At 48.3% G+C, this 10,938-nt stretch overlaps 5 protein-coding genes across 5 annotated transcripts; 2 read left to right on the top strand and 3 right to left on the bottom strand.

Annotated features, from left to right (window-relative positions):
• Positions 1 to 215: 215 nt before the first annotated feature.
• On the bottom strand, positions 216 to 1,106 carry UREG_02507 (uncharacterized protein; the record flags this gene model as incomplete). Its single annotated transcript, XM_002542945.1, has 1 exon — positions 216 to 1,106. The coding sequence occupies one exon, from the start codon at positions 1,104 to 1,106 to the stop codon at positions 216 to 218; it is 891 nt and encodes a 296-aa protein (XP_002542991.1).
• Positions 1,107 to 1,399: 293 nt separating this feature from the next.
• On the top strand, positions 1,400 to 3,496 carry UREG_02506 (nucleolar GTP-binding protein 2; the record flags this gene model as incomplete). The annotated part of the gene is made up of 3 exons (XM_002542944.1): positions 1,400 to 1,497; positions 1,551 to 2,286; positions 2,648 to 3,496. 3 exons carry the CDS (start codon positions 1,400 to 1,402, stop codon positions 3,494 to 3,496), a joined length of 1,683 nt encoding a protein of 560 aa, XP_002542990.1.
• Positions 3,497 to 4,135: 639 nt separating this feature from the next.
• Positions 4,136 to 6,233, top strand: UREG_02505 (uncharacterized protein; the record flags this gene model as incomplete). Its single annotated transcript, XM_002542943.1, has 2 exons — positions 4,136 to 4,197; positions 4,268 to 6,233. 2 exons carry the CDS (start codon positions 4,136 to 4,138, stop codon positions 6,231 to 6,233), a joined length of 2,028 nt encoding a protein of 675 aa, XP_002542989.1.
• Positions 6,234 to 7,171: 938 nt separating this feature from the next.
• UREG_02504 (uncharacterized protein) lies at positions 7,172 to 8,653 on the bottom strand (the record flags this gene model as incomplete). Its single annotated transcript, XM_002542942.1, has 1 exon — positions 7,172 to 8,653. One exon carries the CDS (start codon positions 8,651 to 8,653, stop codon positions 7,172 to 7,174), a length of 1,482 nt encoding a protein of 493 aa, XP_002542988.1.
• A 969-nt stretch (positions 8,654 to 9,622) lies between these two features.
• Positions 9,623 to 10,641, bottom strand: UREG_02503 (uncharacterized protein; the record flags this gene model as incomplete). The annotated part of the gene is made up of 4 exons (XM_002542941.1): positions 9,623 to 9,949; positions 10,009 to 10,246; positions 10,305 to 10,427; positions 10,493 to 10,641. 4 exons carry the CDS (start codon positions 10,639 to 10,641, stop codon positions 9,623 to 9,625), a joined length of 837 nt encoding a protein of 278 aa, XP_002542987.1.
• Between the last annotated feature and the right edge of the window lie 297 nt (positions 10,642 to 10,938).

The following is a 10,938-nucleotide window of genomic DNA, read 5'->3' as shown; positions in this document are numbered from 1 at the left end:
CTCGTACACTAGTGCAATGGGCTCGTAGCTGGGGGTTTCGACGTATATGTCAAACAAGTGGCTCATTCAATTTGGAAAAATTGAAGATGCACGAGTGCAACAGTAAGCGAAAAAAGGCTGATAAACCTACGAATGACAACAAATTTAGATACAGCAGATCAAGCACAACGCGTTTGTGTATTGTACATAATGTTCTAGTCCATTTCAGGGAGAGTTTAGATCTTTCCTCCAGTGAGCGCTTCTGCGATCTTCCGAGTGCGATCTTGGATTAAGTTGAATTTGGAGTGTTCATCGTTCTTCCTGTGCATCAAGGAACCGACGGTTGGAGGAGGGCCCAAATTCCAAACATTATCTCCATCCCTTTGATCGTTTGCCCAATCGGGGTTATTTTCAGTAGGGAAAACTCGCTCAATCTCCGCATCTAATTGTTGTTCGGTAGTGATAAAGTCACGGGCATTCATATATAATGTATGGATTGCGTCCATCCTTTCCTCGCTCTTCCATTCCTGCCTCACAAGGTGGTTGGCAACGGATCTTTCATGGCGGTTTTTAGCGTTAGGGTCGGAGAGAAACGGGGTTTTGGCAAGTGAGATGCCCGATGGGACCGATGCCGTAGTTAAACGCTCATCCTCTCTTGGGGGTTGGTTTAGAACCACTTTCTGCTGCGCCTGTCTAGCCCTGCTTCGGGCAAGCATCTGAGCCTCTTCTTTCTGTTTGCGTTGGTATAGCTCCACTAGACCCTCTCGCAAATTCTGTCTCCTGACTTCAGCCATCCTTCGCTTCCATTCGAGCTTTTCGAAAAAAGGATGGTCCTTTTCGACCTTTGGTTCGTTGCTGGATGGTTCGGGGGTTGCGGCATCGATGTAAGATTTGGTAGGCTTGTCAGGTCGTCGGCGCGGGAAGATCTCACGGGGGACGGGAAGGACACCCTTGACTTTCCTTTTCTGGGGAGGATAGGGTTGTATTATCCGAGGGATGTCGATATAATTGGGAGACTCGGGGCCGACCATCGCAGTGGCCGATGAGGAGAATAACTTCGTGTGGAGTCGGGAGGTTTTGCACGACCGGCACAAGGATTTGGCGCTGGACTCAATTAAGGACGCCATGACAGCAATTGAAAATGCCAATACGAACACAGCAGTCTATCTGCTGTGCTGCGTTGACAAGAGACCAAACTGCTTCGTGTTTTGGGTGGAAAAACCGAAGTTCGAAGTTGAAAGCAAATTTGGAGGATGGTCCGTGCACGGGTGATGCCTTGGCGCCAAGTCCACAACCGCAAAAAACTTCGCAGCAAATGTTTTCTCCTGCTGCTGCTTCGATTTTGTCGCTGAGAGGGACCTTCTCTCAACAACCACTCCTTCACCTAGAGAAGTATCCGCTGGGAATTTCACTTTAAATCATGGGTACAGGCAAGAAAGAAGCCGCTCGTCGAGAGCGGCAGGGGAAGACTGGGGATGGGATGGCTAACGTCCGCGTTAAAGGCGAAAACTTCTACAGGTGAGTAATTCGACCTGAAATAGTTTAATGTCATGAATACTAATACGCTATAGAAATGCGAAGAAGATAAGGACGCTCAATATGTTTAAGGATGGCCGGGCACAGCGAAATGCGTCTGGTGAAATCACAAAAGCGGCTTCCTACCAGTCTCGAGAGATTCCAAATGCACGAATTGAACCCAATAGGAAATGGTTCGGAAATACTCGAGTCATTTCACAAGAGGCATTAAGTTCATTCCGCGAGGCCGTTGCAGAACGGGCGTCCGACCCATACCAAGTGCTTCTTAAGACAAATAAACTTCCAATGAGCTTAATTCGGGATGGTCAAGCTCCAAACGGGTTGAAGCAGCACGGCGCGAAAATTGCGGTGGAGGCTGCACCGTTCAGTGATACCTTTGGGCCGAAAGCACAAAGGAAACGAGTTAAACTCAGTGTCGGGACATTGGATGAGCTCGCTGGTGAAACAGAGAAAATGCATGACACATACCTAGATCGACTGGAACAGGCGAAGCTTTTAAGCGGAACATCGGGCGAAGCCGACAGTGCAGAGCACGATGGAGAGCTCACAAGCGCTAGGGAGCCTGTTTTTTCAAAGGGGCAGAGTAAGAGAATTTGGAACGAGCTCTACAAGGTAATTGATTCGTCCGACGTCGTTATCCATGTTCTCGATGCGAGAGATCCAGAAGGCACTCGCTGTCGCAGCGTTGAGAAGTACATCCGCGAAGAAGCGCCACACAAACATTTAATTTTCGTGTTGAATAAATGCGACCTAGTGCCAACCGGGGTAGCTGTGAGTTTTCTATACTTTCCTTCTCTTGTGTCCCATACTATTCGAATCGAGGCCATCGCTTTGTCAAGACTACTTCTAGTGCCCAGCACTGCTCTCTCCATGGAAGCTTGTCTGTTACGGCTTTGGCAGATTGACTCCGCCCGCTGCCTTGGTTTCATTCTGAAGTTCAGGGTTAGACATGCTTTCGTTCTGAAAGGATTGTTGTATAGGGCCGGCTGTGTTTTGTTTTGAGTTGAGTGCTGCTCCCGCCACATCGGTGTCCTTATAGTTGCACTCTTAGTTACATTTCACACATTTCACTTTTGACTTGATCGGTTTTCACAATCCATATACACAGACACTAACTTGGTTATAACTACAGGCATCGTGGGTCCGTGCTTTATCCAAGGAATATCCAACACTTGCATTTCATGCTTCGATCAATAATTCTTTTGGCAAAGGATCTTTGATACAGCTGCTTCGTCAATTCTCATCCCTTCACTCGGATAGAAAACAAATCTCTGTGGGATTTATTGGGTATCCGAACACTGGGAAGTCTTCAATTATTAACACGTTGAGGAAAAAGAAGGTTTGCACCGTGGCTCCTATCCCAGGGGAAACGAAAGTTTGGCAGTATATCACCTTGATGAAGCGCATATATTTGATCGACTGCCCAGGAGTTGTTCCGCCTAGCAACACGGATACTGAGGAGGACATTTTACTCCGTGGGGTAGTCCGCGTGGAGAACGTTCAAAATCCCGAGCAATACATCCCCGGCGTTTTGAAACGGACTCAACGTAAACATATCGAACGGACCTATGAAATCAAAAACTATACGGATGCAGTTGACTTCCTGAGCATATTGGCCCGAAAGGGAGGAAGGCTTTTGAAGGGAGGGGAGCCGGATCTTGACGGCGTTGCTAAAATGGTTATAAATGACTTCCTTCGTGGAAAGATACCATGGTTTACACCCCCTCCCCACACACCAGGCGAGAAGGTTGAGAAACTTGAGGGCCGCGAGGGCCGCCTAGGGGAAATCACTCGAAAGAGGAAAATCTCAGATGCAGGGAATAATGGCCCTGAAGACGACGCCGGAGGATCCTCGCTGGAGAACTCCGACGATGACACTTTTGACGGATTTGATGATGATGGTGATGATGAAGAAGCAGAAGCGGGTGATTCGGGTAATGAGGCAAAAGCCTCTCCCGAGCCTGGTGATGCCATAGGTTGAAGAGTAGCCTGGTGGCCTTGAATTCTTCTGTACTAATGTAGCTCGATTCGGTCCATTTGGCTCGAGCTCTACTTCACGCTGGCTGAGATGAAGCATCATGAAAGATCGTCCGCATGCCTCTAATGATCGATGCTGGGCGTTCGCTGTCGATCATCATGGCCTTGCCATAGCGAACGATGTGCACATAAGTCACCTGGCTATCCTAAAAACGCCATGTCGCTGCCCACCGTACCGCTGCAGCGTTTGCTTTTGGTTCCCAAATGCAGGATTAGGACCAGTAGCACTATGACCAAGGTGCCGTACCCATAAAGGTGGTCAAACCAACGGCTAAATAGTCGTCTAATTGAATCAAAGACATTTGTCCGTAGCTTATTACTGTAAAGACTCATGCTGATTGTCAAATTCAAGAGTGATTCCTGCAACCAATGACGTCACGTGATACAGATTACCGGATTAGTACAGCAGCCTCCCGACTTGCCTCACGCTGAACGTCAGCAACGATCAACAGAGCTTCAATTCCTCTGCAGCGGCGGATCCGAATGGAGCGGCTGGGCAATTCGCTTTAAGTGCGTACGGAAATGACACCATATCTTTCTTGTCCCTTTTATCAGCCTCCGCCGTCGCGGTGTTTGCCACACAATGTCTGAACCCGATGAGCGGATGTCAATTATCCCCTACGGCTCTAGCCGTGATGTTGTTCTGTAAGGGCGCTCTAATTGGCGATGTGGCAACAATCCCAACACGGTTCTTGCTGACATTGACGTTCTATAGTCGCCATAACGATGCAGTAGTAGTATTCGACCGTTCATCCAGGCAGTTGATGCTTCAAAGCGCAAACAATGCCCCAGCGAATCTAGAACCCTCATCAGAGTGCCCCTATTGTCACCAGCGGTTGCGCGATGGTTCCGATAATGGCGTAGAACCCAGAAGAGCACGGACACCGGCCGCTCAACCCGGATTTGTTAACCCCGAATACTTTCGTATGCTGGATGCGAAACTTCCTAGCACTCCGGATCGGTCTGGACCTCCGTCTCCGCGAAGGCGACTCGTACAGCCAGCGCCTTCAGAAAGCACATCTCCAGACTCTACATATAATGATAATAATGCTGTCCCGAGCACGCCTGGTATCTCCTCCGCGGCATTTAGTCAGGGATATTTTCAACGGTTCTTTGTCGAGGAGGGTGTGCTTGGTCGAGGTGGTAAGGGCGTGGTACTGCGAGTCAAGCATGTTCTCGATGGCGTTTCGCTGGGCGAATATGCTTGCAAGCGTGTTCCTGTGGGAGATGATCACGAGTGGCTAAAAAAGGTACTGATTGAAGTCCAGCTACTCCAACGTTTGTCACATCAAAACCTGGTGTCCTACCGACATGTCTGGCTTGAGAATGCCAAGCTGAGCAAATTTGGGCCCAGCGTGCCATGTGCCTTTATATTGCAACAGTTCTGTAACTCCGGAGATTTGCAAAAGTACATTTGCGGCTCCGTTCAACCTGCTGTGACTCCGCAGGAGTTGAAAAACCGTTTGCGACGGAGGTCAAAAGGCCAACCAGATCCTCCCGGTTTAAATGGGCCCGTCAAACTTGGCTTTGACGAGATTTACTCCTTTTTCAAAGATATCGCCTCAGGATTGAATTTCCTACATGCGAATGGTTACATCCACCGAGACTTGAAGCCTAGCAATTGCCTGCTCCATGAGACAGGGCGCGAGTTACGAGTTCTTGTCAGTGATTTTGGAGAAGTGCAGTCTGAAAACACCATTCGGAACTCAACTGGCAGCACTGGAACCGTTTCTTATTGCGCACCAGAAGTCCTACGGCGTGCCTTCCCCGATGGGCCATTTGGAAATTTTACGTTTAAATCCGACGTGTTCTCGCTAGGGATGATTCTCTACTTTCTTTGTTTTGCACAGCTTCCGTACCGAAATGCTGACGCTATTGACGAAGACAGAGAGGATCTGGATCAACTGCGCATCGAAATAAGTCAGTGGGCAGGATTTGACGACGCTCGCCGTATGAGACCAGAGCTTCCTGAGAAGTTATACAGCTTTTTAAAGAGGTTGCTCTCCGTTGATCCCATCAAGCGCCCAACCGCTGAAGATGTCTTGAACGGAATTCAGGCCAATGTAGGTGTGCCGGATAGCCGCCGATACCATAGAAACGGTTCATCCGCTTCAGAAATGCGTTCAAATTCGCTATCTCTCGCCGCTGAATCTCCTAACACCACACCAGAAACGAGAAGTCCCAGCAGAGGCCTGACAGCGAGGATTATCCCAACACGCCAGTCTCCTGGCTACGGCACTAACAACATACTCGATATTAGACGGGCGTCCGAACCAACCCCTGAAACAAGGGAACAACGCCATCCATCTGAGACCAGTGCTTTCCTCCATCGTTGCTTACCTACTAATCAACCGCTTGCCGACCATCAGCGGATCCATGCTACCAACCACCTCCTTTTACCACCACCAACTCGCTTCTCAGTTCAAAATCTCTTGCGCCATCAAACTAATCACTATGTTGCTATAGCCCTTTCTTTCCTCAAGATCCTATCCGTAACCCAGCCTTGCTCACCACTTGCCGTGAATCCTTGGATTTTTTACCCACTTATCATTCTTGCGGTAGCTGATCTGGGCACTACACAGACTTGGGCACATATACTTACGATGACGGTGCATGTTATTATCATGTCTATTGCCTTTCGGCTCGAGGAATTCTGTCTTACAGCGGCGGGATTCTTTTAGCACTCTCCACTCCCCTTTTGATGTATGATGTTTATATGTTTCGGTTTATGATTTGATGAGATATTACGTGATCAAATATTTAGATGGTTCATGAGCTATTTAATTCGCAAATTTTCATATACAGGTCGTGATAACCAGTAACTTCTTAGAAGCCCACGAAGGACGGATGTAGGGGGTGAAACGTAACCAACAATCCCACAAGGGACCATCACGACTGCCCATCTTCCCAGAGGGAAGACACCAGTCACAGATGGAATGGGTAAGGCAGTCAGAGAGCCCACTATGAAAAGTTGATCTTGGAACAATTGTATCCAGGCCAGTCCATTGATGGGGGACATGGAGACTGACCGGAATAAAAGGCAGCCGAGCAGGTCAAATCAATGTAGTGGAGCCACCAATTGACCGCATAACCCGCCATGTCTGCCTTTTTAAGTGTTCCGCATAGGTTTGATATGCCTGGGAAAAGGCACAAAACAAGGAAAAGAAGTCTGAGAAAAATGAGTAGGTATTCTAGGTCTATTATGGCAATCACATTATATGAAATGCAACTATAACCAATGTCAAAATAGATTATGTTTCACTTCCCTAGGCTCCCTGTTACCCTAGCAGATTTAAACCGGCTCATCCGCGGTTTGCTAGACTGATACTCATCGTCAAGCGGGACGGATTGCGGATCATCCTCGTCTTCTCGCATGAACCCACCTTCTTGCTGGATTTTTCCGGTTGCGCAGTTTGTAGAATTCCGTATCGATTTCTCGCTTAAGGAGAGCTTCGTCAAGGTCATTGGAGTCGGGGACGTGTGCCGAAGTATCGCTAACATCTCGTGCCACGAGTCTCTCAGACATTGTGCTGGCGCTTAGAAGATTTGAGTACTAGTTCCGGGTCTCTACTTGGTCTGCGAATATGGTTTCTGGATCGGGATCGCTCTTAGCTGCGGATCAGTGAGATGGTGACTGGGATGCAGCGATCCCAGCGTAACCGATAGGGCCGTCCAGGGTGGGCGGGTTTGCGCTCATAGATGCAAAGATGGGCTCTGAAGCAGCGCTCTCCTCCCCTGTTCGCGCACTCCTGAAACGGGAGATCTTTTTCTTTGGCTTGGACTCTGCCACAGCGGTGTCCTTTGTCGTGCTAGTATGCTCCATTATTACGTCGCGGATAGCGGGAGGCTCATGCGCCTTTACTTTCACAGGGTTAGGTGCTGTAGCGGCGATGGGTGTCTCTGGTGCGATATCCAACTCGTCCGCAAATGCAACTTTCTTCTGCTTCTTCTTCGTTGGCTTTCCCTGCTCTGTCTCGCCTTTCCCATGTTTTGACTCTTGTTCCTCTAAACCCTGTCGGATCTCAGGAGGCAAACCGCTCACATCAGGGCCAATGTTGTGCAAACTTTTTGCGCCTAGTTTCTTTTCGAGTTCTCGCATCTGCTTATGATAATCATCGGAGATGACTCGCCTTGTAGCCCGTCCATATTCATCTTCCTCCTCATCCTCATCACTCACCAAATAGTCATCGTACTCTTCGTCGGATATTGAAAACTCGCTCGCCGATTCATCTATTTCTAGTTCTGCGACCACAGCCCCAACCTCCTCAAGGCCGTATTGGAGGATCTCTCTGCGAAGTGCCGCATCTTCAGGTGACTCGTCTATGTCTGTCGTTTGAATATCCTCTTTCTTGTCTCTGGTGCCTGGGAAGAATTGAACGCTTGGATTCGATCCAAGCTTGGCAGTATTCGACCCTGAATCGGCTGAGGTATAACCATCAGCAGGTTTTGACGTGGATAGTTCATCGACATCTGCCTTCGATAACACATTGTCCACCGCAAGCGAATCCGGTCGTTCCTTTGTTTCCGCTGATGGTGGCTCTTCGCGATCACCTTCCGCAATATCTTTGACCCCTGCTTTCTTAAGGACCTCCAAGATCTCCTCTGCTGACCTCCCAGGAGTCGTAGTAGAACCCGAGATAACCCTTCCCTCCTCGTCCAGTTGCTCAACAATGTCAGTCATCGGCAGCCCTTCCTCATTAACATCCCCACCCGGCTGCTCAACCACCAGTACTTTGAGTAATTTGTCCTCAGCGACCCTGATCCGCTTCTCTAACGTCTTGATATTGTCTCGCACATAGTCCACCCTGCGCCCCAGTATTTCCATAACCTGCTTCCGAGACCGGGTGATGCCCTGTGGCTCTCCAAGGAGATTTCTGATTTCATCTTCAGTAACCAGAGAGCCGCCGAATTCGTTTGTCGTGCGGAGAATATCATCTTTGGTGCTGCTATCACCTAGGGCGTCGAGCTCTTCCCGCAACCCGTCATATTCAGCATCCCACAGGCGCCAGTTATAGACAGATCGTTGGAGCTCGGAAATTTGCTGCTCTAGCTGGAGGCGTTGGCGCTCGAGGTTGGAAAGAAGGTCATCTGGGTGAGACATGGCCTGCTGTGTTTGCTTGACACTGCGGTTGAGAAATGTCCGGCTGAAAGAAAAGTTTCAAGAACAATTCCTAGTTAATTAGATTGTTGGAACTAACTAGCTAACTAGATTACGTAATAAACTATATAGCCATATCATATTTGTACGCCTTCCATTCTTCAACATTCATTATCAAAGTAGTTTTGAGTGCTTTCGGCCATGTTGATGCACTGGCCAGTCAAACCAGCTGCAAGAGTTCCATCTTCCTCAAGAATGGTGCCCAAAAGGCCAAGGTTCCATGAAACTAGCCTCATAATGGAATCCAATTTGACTCCTCGGATAATTCTTATTTCTTTTAATATGTGTCTAGCGAAGGAAGCCAATCTAGGCTGAATTCCACCAGGAATATTCCTGATCAAGCGCTGCATTCCTGTATCTAAAATATCAAAAAGACATGCGCAGGCTCTGCGAAACAACAAAGACTCCATACTCCATATGTTATGTTATATCCAATGATCAAGCCCATTTCCCTAATACCGACATGAGAACCATACCCAGAACAAGGGAAAGCAGACCCAAACAAGTCTTCAGGACCCCGGTCTGTCTAAATTCACCGAATATCCAATCGTGGCTCCACATATTGACAATGGCTGCCCAAGTCAAGATGCCAGCAGAGAAGGCGTCAAGGGTACCAATAGCAATGATCGTGCCTCTGTCATTTCCATTGAATGTATGGCGAACGCCTATTCCAACCGCCATGCCCAGGGGGGTGATACACATAAAAATAGTCCCCATCAAGAGTTTCATGGCCATCGTCGTTTTAGCAAGTTCGGCAATTCGGGTACCAAGGGCCAAGCCTTCGAACATTTGGTGGAAGATTATTACAACAAATAAAGGAGTATATGCCGAGTCTCCAGCGACCACAAGAGTTAAACCGAGAACTGTGCCGACGATTAGGCTAATTCTAGCTGAGCAATAGTATTGAGGATATCACTTACTAACAGAGTGGAAGACTATGCCGGCTTCCAAAAGAGCGACGCTTAACTTATCATTTGGCGCAAAGTGCTGGTGAGAAGCTTCAGGACCCATAGCACACACTCCAGGTTCATCCTTCTGGCCTGTTTGTGCCGTTGAGCTGGATATCGATCCTTCAGTGTCGGATCCCGAACGGTTTCTCGCGTCTATCACTCGAGTACCAACATATTCCATCATGAACGTCGTAAATAAGCCAGCCATCATTATAGCGGTAGTAGTGGCTTCGTATTTGAGGGTCCCAAGACATTTGTTGGCGAACATAAGTTGAGCATGAGTCAGGAGCTAATCAAGTATTAGGCACGAGAAATTTCTTGTTAAAGTCGCGATCTCATATAACTCACATGGACAAAAGCAGTAGCCACCATGATACCTGTACCAAATTGCTTAAGAATAAGAAAAACGGCCGCATTTGTTTTTGAGGGTGAAAATCGTCTCCAAACTATGGGAAGGAAAACACCAATGCCACTTGTGACGAGGATGGCAAAAAGCGAGCCAATTCGGTATGGCACATTATAGTCGCGGTCAACTCGGTCACAAGAGACTTTTGGTTCATCGGATCCATCCTTTGAGACGCAGTGCCTTGGATAATTAGCATCGCCGTTCGTTTATAAAAGGTTGACGTATTGGAATGGCTTACTCCACTCCGGCATGGAAATGACAGTTCAACTCTTCAGGGTCATGTTCATCATGGCCAGCCGGTGGACTGGGTGCATCCGCTGCCAGGATTCGGACTTCATCACCATCGGGGCTTACACAATATCTAGGTTGCAATATGGTATTAGCACCTCGAAAAATCTTAGCAGGTTAGATTTAGATATAACGTACAGTGTACTGCCATGATTATGACAGTCTGTATATTGAGCAGGTGGTGTAGCAGCGGGTTTCCCGGTTCCAGTTACCTGGACCTCTTTACCGTCCCCACCAATGCAAAATCTACTCGGCTCGTTAGCTAAAGCGTTTTGCCCAACTGACATGGAAATGCATACGTTTGGGTAGCGTGCAAATGGCAGCCGGTGATGGCAGTAGTTTGAGCCGCGTTTGTGGCGGTTGGGGATACGCTGGCGTGATTAGGGGTCGTTGAAGGGCCAGAAGCATGCGTTGCGATAGGAGTCTCTTGTCCATTTGGACCAAAGCAGTATCTGAGTAATGGGCGGTCAATAAAAGTTGTAAAAGGGCCAGCAGGTTGGCATACTCGACGTCTCCATGACTATGACAGTTGGAAAGGCTTTGTGCATTATCATTGAGGTGTAAGTCGCTGACAGCCAGAAGGC

Source organism: Uncinocarpus reesii, genomic scaffold (assembly GCF_000003515.1).
Source record: "Uncinocarpus reesii 1704 scaffold_1 genomic scaffold, whole genome shotgun sequence".
In the NCBI taxonomy this organism is placed as follows: Eukaryota; Fungi; Ascomycota; class Eurotiomycetes; order Onygenales; family Onygenaceae; genus Uncinocarpus; species Uncinocarpus reesii.
Note: the sequence above shows the minus strand (reverse complement) of the source record. Positions and strands in the feature narration are given on the sequence as shown.